Here is a 14,632-nt window from a genome sequence, read left to right on the forward strand (position 1 = left end):
GGATGTGTTTGAGAGCAGCCAATCCGAAGGAGGCTCTAATGACAGCTGCCCAATAGGAGACGCCGTCTCTTCCACACAGAATAAAGGGGGTGGGGCTGTACTCAGAATAAAGGGGGTGGGGAGTATACCACTGCCTGAGGAATGTCAACTATTCAACATGGAGACGGCGGTTACTACGCTTGAGACCATGGTGAGTCTCGGAGCCGTTGGCGGGCCGCCGTAGTAGCAGCTTCCTTGAGGGAAGGGGCCGCCCGTTGAAGGGCGCAGCGGATGGGGGGAAAGAACGGGGGGGGAAGCGTTGAGGAGAGAGAGAAAATACGAGGGAATATTTCCCTTCCCCCCCACTGGACGCAACCATTTGAAACATAGAGGCAAGCGGGCATGGAGAACATTCCGTTGGACGAGTCCATTATCTTCTTAGAGGAGGACAAAAAGGGGCGTGTTGGTTTAATCCATTTCTCCAGTCTCGCTATTAGGGGGCGTGGCTCTCTTCACGGGGGCGTGGCTTATTGGGTTAGTCTATTCTCTGAAGCAGCGATCGGGAGGCGTGGCCAGTGTTACCAGGGGGCGTGGCTTGTTAGACTGAGCCACTGACACACACACGCACACACACTCACTTTATCTTTTTTCCTCTTAAATTGTGTGATGTTTCTGGTCTATTTATTTATTTTAGTGGTGGGAAGCTGAGTCCATTTCCTAAGGGAGGGGAAATACAATTTAGAGTGCTCTTAATAATAGAAGTAATAGTGATGTGTTTTACGGTTTGCCCGAAGAGCTTTTGCTATTGAAATGCAATAAATAAATGTATTATTACATTACAAAACCACCGTATAAACCTTTCAATTAAATAAGTCAATAAAATAAATTATAGCTATTAATTTTATTATTACTAATAATAGTAGCTCTAATTATTTGTATTGCACCCCCTTCCTTCATGTATATTTGAGCCTAGGTCTCCATTTTATATTATTTACAGCTCATTTTTGTCTATATGTTTATATAGTGTCATCCATCTACATATTTTCCTGTTTCACACGTTTGTATTCTGCTTTCCATCACGATGGAGCTCAAAAGCAGCATGTATGAGGGTCTGAGGTAATTTCCATCGGTGCGCGGACCAACTCCACACTTGGAACCCAGGTTGAAATTGCAACTCAGCCATGTGTCTCTTAGCTGATCCCACTTCAAAGGGTTGCTGTGATGACAAAATGGAGTAAGATCATGTATGCCACATTGAGCTCCATGTAGGAAGGACAAGAAAATAAAATAAAAAAATCTCGGAGAAGGACAGGACAGGGCCCTGCTTCAAAGAAGTGTTTTTCTAAATGTTGTGAAATACTTTGTTTTGTTGTAGTATTCGTTTATTTCTTTGTTTTCTAGTTTGACTTACAGTTGAAATAATAAAAGGTTGGCTGATCCGGTGGGCCCTTAGCCATGAACAGATAGTTAAATCCACAGCATTTGATAAGAGCAATAATACCATATATTAAAATATTTAAATAAAATAGATTGAGCATGTATATATTTTGTATATGGGATAAAAAATGGTGAAGTACACCTGGACTAGTCCATTTCTTTCTGCTGACAGAAGTGGACATGTCCCTGAGCTAGTTCACATTCCTTCCATACGAGGGGTGTGGCTGATAATCAGTTCTTTCTTGATACTGAAAGATGCAAAGTCTGGAGAGAACTCCTGTTAGTCTGTCCAGAGCAAGAGGGTAAAATACAGCTAGACTGCCCCATTCACGTCTTGCAGAAGAGGCGGTGTGGAGCCTCTCAGCCATTGTGTTCTGGATTGTTCAAATGCTGCTTTTCAGATTCATTCAAACAGTTGAATTATTCAATAAGATTGATCTTATTCATTCAGACAGAATTATTCAATAAGATTAAGTTTTCATTTCTTTCCATGCACAACATTTGCTCTCTGAGAGACGCTTGCTTGTTCTCTTCCTACTTGGCCAATTTTATTAACAGTATTTCTTAATATGTGTTTCAAGGTCTGAAAGGTAAACGGCCAGCTTTTAAAATGATCTATTAGAAGTTCTGGTTTTATTTATTTTTTAAAAAATATCTGCATACTTTAAAATGGAGGCCTAAACAACTTATGATCTGTTGCAGTCTTGGTATGAGGAGGAACAGCAATTGATCTGATGAAGTCTACAGGTCGACTGGCAAACCGCCCCTTTAGGGACGCTGAAAGGAATGCAGTTGGTGTGTAAGCAATGTAGCACTGTTGAATGGCCTCAGATTTTGCCTCTTCCCTTCTCTGCTGGGGCTTTAAGGAGAGCAAACAATGTGTGTGTGTGTTATGTGGTTGATTCAGACTCCTCTTCACAAAGTTCTGAGCAAGCGCTCAGAGAACTTTTTGTTTAGTGTTTATTTACAAGAATTATATATTGCATTACAGCCAACAAAATAAAAAGGGGGAAATTTAAGTTATCTTATGATAATAATAAGAAGAAATGCTGAATTAAAAATCTTTAAAATCATGTTGCGCTGATAGAACTGTGGCTGGCTGTTAGTCTGGGAGAGCTTGCTTACATAAAAAATGTCTTCAGGTGTTGAATACAAAAAAATCTGCCTGACATCAACAGTTTTGGGGATCAAAGGCTCACGCGGAGGTTGGCCCAATGGATCTTTTTATTTCCAAATGATGGTATATATGTCTTAGGCCAGTTCTCATTGCTGACATGTTTTTCAGGCTTCCGTGTTCTTTCAGCCTTGGTGTTCTTTAATGCTCTTCCTTGCTTCTTCTTTTCTTGTTTTGTTTGAGCCCAAGAATGTTCCTTAGAACCTGACTCGTTCTGCTACTTTCTGGACGGCAAGAGGTGTTTGTCCACTGCCCTTTTTATGTTGTACTACTAGTGAAGGTGCACAAAAAAGCAGTGCAATGTTAAAAGGGCATTGGCCAGCAATGCTCAGTCAGCTAAAACACAACTTGAAGGGAAGCATGCGATCGTTACTCTTAAAATGTTTGTGTGATGTGTCTAAAACGTGGGTGGGGAACTTTTGATATCTGAAAATCTAAAAAAGAGGCTTGCCTTGTGCACAGAGACGTTTTTCTCCCCTCTCCCATAATACTGGAATCCAACGGGGTCATTCCATGAAGCTGATTGGTGGGAGATTCAGGACAGACAAAAAGGACTTCTTCACACAGTGCAGAGGATTCACTACCGCAAGGTGATGGCCAACAATTTGGATGGCTTTAGAAGGGGGTTGGATAAATTCCTGGAGGAGAAGCCTATCAATGGCTACTAGTCCTGATGGCTATGTGCTACCGCCAGTATCAAAGGCAGTATACCTATATACACCAGTATACAGGGTGTACATGGGCGGGAGGGTGCTCTTGCACCGTGTCCTGCTTGTGGGTTCCTGGTCAACAGCTGGTTGGCCACTGTGTTAACAGAGTGCTAGTCTTAGATCAGCCTTCCTCAACCTGGGGCGCTCCAGATGTGTTGGACTACAACTCCCAGAATGTCCCAGCCAGCTCTGCTGGCTGGGGCATTCTGGGAGATGCAGTCCAACACATCTGGAGCGCCCCAGGTTGAGGAAGGCTGTCTTAGATGGACCTTTGGTCTGATCCAGCAGGGCTCTTATGTTCTTCGAACATGCATGTGTTATAACGGCCTTATAAATAAGGCCAAAAAAGTTATGTGCCCATAGTGACAAAATCCATCTATGGTGTCTCAGCAGCCTAAAAGTATAGTGTCACATCTCTTCCTATTTGTCAAAGCATGCCTGCCTGTTCACCCGGAGGCAGCCCTTTCTTGTGACCTGCAATTGAACATTAGAAGCCTAACATAGAAGAATGTGCCCCCCTGCCCACACGCATACATGGTTCTTATCTTCTGCATGTCTGCGCACATCCCCTTTCTGTCAGTCCATCCTAGCTTGGCAGCTCCTTGAAGGACCCTGTTAGTAGTAGTAGGTTCATCAACTCCAGCATCTGTCTTTTGCAGAGAGCAGGGGCTGTGGAGGAGTTGGAAGTGTGTGTGGTAAGGAATATGATTTAGACGGGAGGGTTCCCCAGCCCTGGTTTTAGAACAATGGGAATCAGGGTGTCCCTTTTGGGTGGCGGGTAGGAGGGGACCACGGCAATCTCGCTGACCAGAGTTCATTTTTTGTTCAAAGATGCAATCGCTGACTTCCTTGTTCTTAAGCTTTCCGCGACCACTGCCTTGTGCCGACTTCTCTGAAAGCACCTTGCTGCGAACGAGGGCTCTGACTTCATTGCACTACTGTACTTCCTAGCTAGCAGTGCAATAGTATTGTCAAAGCACTTGCAAGCAGAGTGCAGCAACGGCCTGACAGCTTCTGGCGGTTTCTCCAAATCTCCGGAAGTGGATCGAGCGGGGTGTGTGTGAAGACTTCTTATGACTACTTAGGAGGCCTGCAAGTTCATACTGGTAGGATCGTGAACAGAAGGCCCTGGTCAGAAAATAGACTTTTCTGGGAGACAAATCTGAGAATGGCTCTTGCTTTTCAGCTTCCTCCAAAATGACCTTCTGTCTTTCTAGCTGCCAACGATTCCACTCATTCACACATCTTTTGGGCTGGCGGCTGGTTTGGCCCAAGTGCTTCCTGTTGCTGACCCCTAAACTGAAGCTTTAGTTGATCAGTGGAGCTATGAGTTCAGGACACACCTCTCTCTCTGAGGCAATATTGTATTACTGTAATAAGGACTAAAAAAGAATATTACATGACCTTCCCTTCTAAACTGTCAGTGGCACCAATTGATAGTTAAAACTAGCTTCTCTGTGTTAAATTGGCTTACCTTGCATTTCCTTCGGTATCTCGAAGGCACTTGAACTGTTGGTCATACGCACATTTTATATAAAGAATTTTCAATTCCTCTGTCATTCCCCCCTTTTTTAATCTGATGACAGCCCTAGTTACTAAGCATCACTCTGCAAGGCCAGTCTATCTGTTGCACTTCAGCAAGCCCGTAATGGAATGGCCTTGGTTTGGTTTTGCTCTCGAAAAGCAGCCCGCTTTCTCATACATGAAGACTTAATGGAAGTTCAAAATGGGCAACTTGCTTCTGAAATAAAAGCTTCCTAGCATGAGCATGTAATTACTTGTAACGTTCAGATGCTTTGGGTAAGTAGCAGGAGATATTTACTGTTACTAGATGCCACCATCTTTTTTTTAAGGTGGTGGGGTGGAACCAGGGACACATCCAAGCCTTAAGCTTTCTTTGTCCTTGCATGCAGTACCTGTCTGTCCCTAAATGGCTGTCTATTGGCTACAGGGCCAGGTTTAAGGTTTTGGTGCTAATGTACAAAGCCTTAAACAACTTGAGGCCAGGATACCTGAGAGAGCGCCTTCTCCCTTACCAACCTGCCCGATCACTCAGGTTGTGAAGGACATGCTCCTGGTGGTCCTGCATGGGCCTGATTGGAATCCACCAAGCAAAGAGCCTTTCGTGTGGTGGCCCCTTCTCTGTGAAACTCCCTGCCCCTGGAGGTCAGGCAGGTGCGAACACTAGGCTGCTTCCGGCACATCCTGAAAACAACTGTTTTGAGAAGCCTTCCTCCACTGACTAGCCACTGTTTTTCCGGTTCCTCTGTTTTTACATTGAACAATTTTAATTTGCTTTTTAAATCTTCTTTTGCTGTTTACACCTATGTTCACCACTCTGGAATCTGTGTTAGATAATTGAGTGCTATATAAATATTGCTGCTGCTAATAATAATAATAGACTCGAGGTGGTAGGGATGCAACTACCTGTCTTCTGCTGTAGGAGAAAAATGGTGCTAAAAATGGTATGCCGAGGACAATGGTGGAGGAGTGAGCATATTGTCCTGTCTTGTGCTATATCAAGAAAATCCCAGCTGCCTCGGTGAGGACTTTACTATGCTCAGGAGGTGATGCTGGCTTTCCAAATACTGTAATTTTTGTCCTTTTATTGTTGCCCCAACTTCGTCTGCATACTAGATCTGTCCCGTCTTGATCTGAATTGTCCTGATGAATTTTAATCACCACAGAGTAAGGCATAGACCCACAACTTCGTCTATAAGGAAAAGCAACATGGTTCACGTTCTAAAGGAAGAGAGGTTCTTTACTTTGGTCTAAGTCTTCAGATTTTAACCTGTGAATGCCTGAGCCCGTGTGGCCTGTAAGTAGGAAGTCTCTCACTGTCAGATGGCCCCAGCTTGTGTATGAAGCCTGACTGTACGTAGGGGGGGACGGACAAGGAAGGGAGATTACTTCGCACAGCAGCATACGCTTCCAGCGTCTGGATTTCTCTCCGGCCAACGGAGTCCCTGCCCAAAGTGATAGTTCTTCTATGCAGACATTCCTTGGACTGGTTCTGTAAACTCGCTGTTCTTCTGCCATTCACATGAGACCTTCATAGATGCTTTAAGGAACTGATTAAATTTAGTTAAGTAATAGTGTTTTCAGCTCCCAAGCTGGCTCACTTATCCTGACTTATCCTTAACAGTGAGGTCGCAAGTTTGCTTATCCATTCATCCACCCTGTTTCTATCAAATGGGTTGGCAAGCATTGCTATCCAGAGGCTGAATTTTGTAGCGTGATTAAGTGGCGGAAAGTCTACATAACCAGAATTTGGTGGCCCGTAAGCATTCTTCCTTGTGTCTACAGAGCCCATGCTGTTAAAATACCATGAATGCGGTTTTAGGAAGAGAACGTTTTGCCGAAGGAGCAAACGGAGAAATAATCTCAATTCTCTTCCTTCAAATTCCTCAAAAGCTGCCTTATTGTATACCTTCAGGGGGAGTTTATACTGCTTATGTTGGTTTTGCGTGAATGCAATCGCAGCATAATGTGCTCTAGTGTTTATTCAGTTTATAACTGGCTGTTTTTGCCTGTACAAGCCCTTCAGGTGGCATATTGGCAAATGCGACCTATCGACATTGCGGTGAATGCAGTAGCCGTAACAGTGAGATGTAGGAGGGTGTCCCTTTATAATAACTTACCTATAAAAGTGCTTCAAATCAAGGGCCTATACAATAATTAAATAAGCACCTTTACAGTCTACTGAGATGAAGGGCAAAGGAAGACATGAAGGAAAGGGGAAACTGTGCATTGGGCTCAAAAGGCCCCAGTACGCAAATAGGCTGTGAGGCATCGTCTTAAAAGGCTGAGGGCAGTCAGAAAGTCTGTGCAACCTTCAGATGAAAATAGGGGCATACTTTTGTGTGCTTGCAACACTTCTATTCTCAGATCCAGCGATCACCGCCTTGATTATCACAGCATTTTTAGCAGGGTGGCTTTCGCTGTATATTACACAATGCCTGAGCTTTCTTACCTGTGCACACATTTTTAAAGGAAGGTGCATCTCACGGAGACTCCTTTTTCCTGGAGTTAAATGTAGAGACCAATGCGTGCCATCACTGTTTTTTAAAAGGCGCCCCCCACATTTCCTCAGTTCCCAGAAGAATAAGGCAGTGCTTCCCAAATTATGTACTGAGGTACCCTAAGTGTACAATGAAAAACAAATTACTCAAATAACTAAAGCCCAGCTAAAGCTGTGAGCCTGACACACCCAACCTCTGTTAGAGTAATTCTGTTGCCTCCATGCTGGATATGATTGAATCATTCAGTCATTTTCAATATGGAGACAGGATTGATTAAAAGGAATTAGGGAAATGCAAAACAGGGACATTTGGATGGTGTATCTGGTGATGGAGCACTTCAAAGATCCTGCAAACCTTTATATATGGGCAGCTGCATGCCAGTAAGATCTGCTGACTAAACCCAGGGGTGTCTTCAAATGCAGCTTGGAATCTCAAATTGCCAGTTTCATTCCCAGTTCTTCCACAATCCCTTCAAGCATTGTAGTAAAACAGTATTGCTACAAATTCATCCTGATAGTTGTGCCATGTACTTTTACTCATGCAAAAGACAAAGTTGTTGAAAGACATTCTGCAGCAGTGTTTGATTTAAAATGTATATAACAGGACTGTGTTTGATCATTTGGGTGTTTTAGTTCCAGAAAGCCGAATCTGATCTGGATTATATCCAGGCAATGTTGGAGTTTGAAATGATGAAAGGGCTGCCCGACGGACTATCTCAAGAGGTAACTGTCCTCAGACTTCAGCTTGAAATTCTTGTTAACTTGTATTTGTGTTTAAAGCACTCTTGTTGTGGCCATTTGCATCTTAAACAATCGTGTTAAAAAAAGGTCGTTAACGATTTCACGGGCCTTAGTTTTGTGTAGCATGCCTGTCTTCTGCTGCCTCACGTGTTTTTGTTGCTTCGATAACAGGAAAATCCCCTGGTTCTCGTGCAGCAACTGTCAGTGGTGAAGTCTCGTTACAAAATGTTGTGTGAGCAGCTAGAAAAGATTTCCGTCGAGCGGCGAGAATCCATGCGCTCCATCCGTGCTACTCTTGCTAAAACGGTGAAGCTGGTTCAGGAAATGCAGCATCATACTGGTATGGAGGTAATGCTTTGGATTTACTTGCTTCGGCACCGATGAATTTCATGTGCGCCTCCCACGAGGTTATAGCTTTCCTCCATAAGAGCATCAGTATTAGGGTTGCCATATTCTGAATCTGGGTTTTTTTTTTGGGGTGGGGGGAACTTTTCTTTTATTCCTCCTCTCTCTCCTTTCCTCCACCACTCACTTCCCACTCACCCCCACAAAACTCACTTTCTTCCCCCACAAATAACCCAGCAGCTCTGCCTGGCACTTACCCTAAAGCTTTGACCACAACCAGCCAAGCTCACCAAACTCCTTTGCATGGCATGGGCCTCAGGCAGCCCAAGGAGAGCACGTGCGTCTTTCCTTGCTGTTGTTCCTCTTCTATGTAGGTGCAGTAAGGTGAGTCGCGGTAACTGAGCTGAGCCGGTGGAGGAGCGGCGGTGCTCTGGAAAAAGCGCCAGATTGATGCGTCTTTTTCTCTGCTGCTGCGACTCCACTGAGCAAGCTCAGGGCACCATTTCGGAGGTTGGAATTTCTCCGGCCAGCTGGACCAGGAATCCGGGATTCTTGACTGACCAGCTGGGACATTTTGGAAACGCTTGGAAACAGTGATATTCCCGGTTTTCTGGGACGTATGGCAACCCTAATCAGTATAGAGAAGCTTCTGGAAAGACAATTTGCTTGCAGTGTGCAGCTTCCAGTTATTGAGCATGTTCTAGAGTCCGTTTTGACCTTGGCATTGTCCTACACATGGTGGGATAGAACTAGGATAAATCGTGTGCACCCTAGAACAAGGATGGCCATATCCTTCAACCTTGCAGGTTCTGCTTTGCTTTTCACGAGAACCAAAGACAATGAAGTGGTGGAGCCGTCTGCAAAATGGTGGCTCTGGGGTGGATCCAATTATCTGCTGCTTTGCATGAGCTATACACTGGGTTGACAAACGATGCAAGTGCGAATCTGCATCTGAAGTGGCTACAGGTCAGGGATTTTAACACAGCTCTCTAAAACAGATTTCGCCTGAGGTTCTTGTGGACTTGGAAAATAAAATAGCCCTGCTTTAGAGCCTCCTTCCTTCTGCCTAGATCTCACCTTTGTCTGAAGAAGAACAGCTTGCAATGCAACACTTAATGCACCAGACTCCTGAAGCAACAGAAGCGCTTGCAAAACAGGTAATTCTGACCCTGTGAAACTTGATTTTGTATGTTTTTACTCCTGAGTGGCTCAAGGTGGAATCTTTGCCCCTGGTTGTCTGTAAACCTGAGAGTCTGTATCCTTCTGGCCCAATGACAAGATCTCGCCCAGATATCATACTTTTATTTTAACTCTCATTCTCAAGAACACCTGATAATTGAGTCCTCTGATCCTCAATTTTCTTGAATATCCCATTCTGAAAAGAAATTTGGAAACTTGTTTGTCGCTTGTCCACAGTGTGACTTCTGGACAAGTAATGGATGTGAACATGTACAAATTAAGTTAAATTGAATGGGCACGGTTGACTGGTTTTGACTCCCCTGGCGAGCATTCTATATTTACACTCGTGTATCATTTCTATTGGTACCTTTTAGTGCAGTATTTTGCATCTGATTCACACATCCTATCCAAGGCACTGTGTTTATGCTAACCCCCCATTCCAGAATTCTGCACCTAGAAAAAGGAATTTGTGCAGTCTATAAATTATGCAAATTAACTGCGTAATTTCTCTAATTCTTTGTTCAAATGGCATTTTAAAGCAGGCCATCAGGTGGGGTGAAGAATGCTGTCCCGTCGCCAGCATTGAAAAAAGATTCAACTGCCAGTCTATTTGGTCTTTGTACATGGAATGGGAGGGTCGCCGTCTTGTCGTTTGCCTCAGGCAGCAAAATGTCTTGGGCCGGCCCTGCCAGTTAATAGCAGTTCTTGGGGACCATATCATACAGATGGACTGTTATCTTAATGCCCTGACAGTGAGCTTTCGGTAGGCACCTAGCTGGCCACTGTGGGGAGCCTGATGCTGGATCAGTGGGACCTGTGGTCTGATCCACAGAATTGGACCACACACAGAAATTCTTCCATGGCCACACTCAGATTTGAGAATGGCCAAATATTGGCCCCATCCTTCGTACTCTTTATATATGCTTTGTTGTTGTGAACATTGCTACAAAGAGAGCGATTCTCTGTCTCCTAGATGGAGTCTGGGGGCCCCATTGGATAGTTCGGATCCCTGGATCTGAGATCAGAGACAGCTCTCTGACCTCGGAGCCAGGGATCCAAGCTCTCCTCCCTCTCTGAAGAGGGAAAGGGGGCATGCTGGTTGGTGTAGAGGGGAGGGGTGTGGGGGCGGTTGGGCATACAACATATCCCCAGGCTTCCCAGCCCCTCCTTCCCTCTCGTTCCATAGAGCCCCAGCTGGACAGGCGAAAAAGCCAGTCTAGCTAAAATGCAGAGTTGGAGGAGCGCAGAAGTGAAAACCTTCTCTTCTGTTCCTCCCGCTCTTCATTGGATGGCTGCAAGCCTCTGAGTTCCAAGGCTTAAGGCCATCCCTGTTGGATTGCACCCCAAATAACGTGTGTTCGTGTTTGTTTGCCTGGAATAAGATGCCCATGACCATATCTGAGGTTTTGAGTCATTCAAAAGCTCAATCTGTGGCATTTTGCAGTGGCTGTTCTCGTATGCAAGCACAGTTTGATTCTGCAGTCCCTGAATGAGACTGGATGGGTGAATCCATCCTTTGGATAGGCAGTAAGGCTTGATGCTGCTTCAGAGGTTAAGAAGGTTGATTAAGAATCTGGTAAAAATATCTTGAAATTCTTGACTTTTGGAACTTTAGAGCCACTTCTTTAAAATGATGACTCGTCTTTTCTTGAGAGAGAATATGAAATGTTTACATTTTTAAAAATACTATTTATATTTTCCACCACAGAATTGTCCAAAAGAGCATGAATCCACTGATACAAGGTGAAAAATTCCATAAAGAGCTCTCCAGTTGAAGTTGACGAATGAGGCCATACCTTTAGATGTATAAATGTTTGTGCCTTTCTAACTGTTGGTCGCTGCCCTTGTATTTTTGTACATAGCCCCTAAAATATTAAATGAGTAATGTGTACAGTTGGTGGTGATCACCATTATGTGATGGTGGTGATATTATGTCTGCATTAAGATTTTAGTAGCTGAAGATGCTTCCAAAAGCTATACTGTTTAAAGGACAGTATATATTTATTATATTTATATCCTGTCCTTTTAGTGCTTATACACTACTCAGGACAGGTTTCAACAGTTAAAATCAAATGTAAAAAACAATAACACCCTTAAAAATGAGTGTGATGAACCAGGGACATCAAATTGTATAGCTGGTTGGAAGCAACATTATGCAGTGCAGTAACTTTTGGACAGTGTTTTTTTACATTGCACCATGAACTTATGAACGACATTGTAGAGAGATTTCGAAAAACATACATTCAATGCCTTTTTAACTTATTAGGAAATTATGTGAAACTGCTTTGAGGTACTTTTCCCCCCTTGAAAATGCTAGTTCAGTCAGTGGTCAGATTTTTTTTTAAGGGGGTATTCAGGGGCGGTGATAATTGAGCTCTGGCTCCCATTTCTTTGCTGCCCTGTCACAGAGCAAGGTGTCAGTATATTTGCATAAGCCCTACCCACTTTGTGGAATACAGTAGTAAAATCCTCCTATATGGGTGGAGTTTAACAGAACTGGCCCTGGAAATCCTCATGGGCTAACATGACAACGTCTGGCCCCACTCTGTACTAATTCTGTCTCCTGCACAAACTACACAATTAATGGAAGTTGTGCTTAGTGCATTGTATGTTCTTCTTTGACCTTGATGTAATGTGATGTTCAAGCAAACGTACACTTGATGTGCTTTTTTGCGTACATTCGAAGCCATACCTGTGAACTTTGAAACAGAGTATAAGTTGGGATGTTTTCCTTCACTTGAAAAAAAAATGCAATCAGAAAGAATAAAGGTAAATGTGTAACATCATGATGGGTTCGTGTCCTTTTAATCTGGTTTACTGAACCCGTTCACCCTACTTTTCCTAGTGTTGCTGTGCGTCTGTTTATACAAGGAGAGAGAAAATACTCTTGTGTTTAGGGAAAAGTAGATGGGAGAAGCACAATTCCTGCAAACTATCTCGAGCGAGAACTGAGAATTGGCAGTGAGAGACGACCCAAGTGACCCAGTGATACTCCACTTGAGTTTAAACCATAAGTGGTGTGCTGTTTGCAACCTCTTTTCACTTAGAAGAGATGGAAGAAAGTTCACCTGCTGTGGAGACCTGGCCAAAGTTTTGTTGCTGGGGAGCCTCTTGTAACCCTGGACAACCAAGCTGCAAACATACTGAGACAAAAGCATTGCTCTTAAGGACTGTGCCCTGCCATCTCAAAGATTCAAAGCCATCCAGGTGCCTGTGAACTAAAATTCCAGTTGGATTTGAGTTTCTTAGAAGGTACCATTTTCGTCACATTGAGAAGACTCTTGATTATTGAAGCAGGGTCTGACAAGAATTGTATTTATAAGGGAAGCTCTTAAGGGAAATGGTACTTTATTTAGCGATTGAATTAAGTAGGTTATACTGCCAGGTCACAAATCCAGCTCTGGGTTTCATTTTTGTATGATGAATTTAAAGCCTTCGTTAGTACAATGAGCTCAGGGCTAATCTGCATACAACACAATTCTATACATATTTGTAAAATAAGTCTCAATGTGTTCAGTGTGACTTACTGTTCCCAGTTTAGGACTGCAACCTTAGCTGAGTAATTAATAGGGAAACCTGTACATTTTAAAAAGTTGTTCCTCATTTTAAATAAGTGGATGGTGCTATCTTAAAAAGAAAATGGAAAAAGACATTTTTCCTTGTGAGTGAGGTGGGTGGATGGAATTCCTCTGGGATGCCTAATATGATATGCATGTACATCATCTAAAAACATTTATCTTCAGATTTTTTTTTAATTTAAGTATATGCAGCGTGATCAATCAAGTAATATTCGGCTGTAATGCCTCTAGTGCAACTGATTTATGAATGACTTGAACAGAAGAGTAAAAACGTACTTTGGAAGGTGTTGGCTTGTGGGAGACAGAACTCTCAGAGAGTAGTTTCAAGTATAAATCCTCCTTGTATCCTATCATCTTTTTCTTAAGGAGCTCAAGAGGCTATACATGTCGTTATTACTGCCTGTAAAGTAGGCCAAGCTGAGACATGCCCAAGGTGGCGTTGTAGGCCCCTTCCAACTCTGCTATTCTATGATTCTATGAAGATCACTCAATTACGGATTTCAGTCCAGAGCTTACCTGTTCAAGTCAAAAACTGGCACTTGCCTGGGCCTTGTCTTATCTGCTCTTTCATTCGCCCCTTCCCTAATTGGAAATCTTACACCTGTTTCTTCCCACTGGACTTGGACATCTAACATAATTTTTTAAAGTAGAAACATCCATCCTATATGCAGGCTAATGCATGTTTTGCTGCTAAGACTGACACTCTTATTCTTACAGACTCTAAACAGTGCTGTTCCTTGCATTCTCATTCCAAGCATGTTTTATTGGAGGAAAATCCTATTTGAGTGGAATAGGACTAAACTCCCAGGTAAACAGAGTTCAGCCTGTTCACTCAGAAGTAAGTCCTAATTATTAAAACGTAGGCCTCATCTACACCAAGCAGGATACTGCACTATGAAAGTGGTATACAAAAGGCAGGAGCCACACCAAGCAGGATATAGCGTATATGGTATGTGTCAATGGACCCCAACTGTTGTCAGTGCACTTCCATACCGCTATAAAGCAGTAGTGTGGCTCCTGCCTTTTATATACTACTTTCATAGTGGAATATCATGCTTGGTGTAGATGAGGGCATTGTTTACACCTAGGTAAGCATGCAGAGGACTGTAACATCACTGAGTAAAGCTGTTTGAAGCACCCAGCCATTGTTTTGGTGGAATAATTGGACAACAAAACTAAATCTGCTTGTTCAGCTGGGCTGTTTTTCAAGTGAGACATTAACTTTTTCTAAGCATAAGCAGTTTCTTTGTGGCATAAATGCAAGCCACAGTGCTAACCCATTGAGTGATGTGAAATGAAAGCCGGCCGGGGAGATGCAGTTAAATGTCCTGCACAGATTTATGCAAACTTTTTCTTGTAGACTGAGAAAAACCAGTGAGTTTGGAGTGGCTGGCTTAAATGATCAAAGATTTGCGCTAACTTTACCTAACATATAATGCAGGGACCACAATACCTGACGGAACGCCTC

General features: G+C 43.3%; 1 protein-coding gene across 1 annotated transcript; it reads left to right on the plus strand.

The window, feature by feature from the left end:
* The first annotated feature begins 133 nt into the window (after positions 1-133).
* Positions 134-12,372, plus strand: SKA2 (spindle and kinetochore associated complex subunit 2). The gene is made up of 5 exons (XM_063146538.1): positions 134-190; positions 7,955-8,044; positions 8,234-8,410; positions 9,478-9,564; positions 11,295-12,372. Exons 1-5 carry the CDS (start codon positions 158-160, stop codon positions 11,331-11,333), a joined length of 426 nt encoding a protein of 141 aa, XP_063002608.1. The 5' UTR covers positions 134-157; the 3' UTR covers positions 11,334-12,372.
* The last annotated feature ends 2,260 nt before the right edge of the window (positions 12,373-14,632 follow it).

This window comes from Elgaria multicarinata, chromosome 22, assembly GCF_023053635.1.
Source record: "Elgaria multicarinata webbii isolate HBS135686 ecotype San Diego chromosome 22, rElgMul1.1.pri, whole genome shotgun sequence".
Classification (NCBI taxonomy): domain Eukaryota; kingdom Metazoa; phylum Chordata; class Lepidosauria; order Squamata; family Anguidae; genus Elgaria; species Elgaria multicarinata.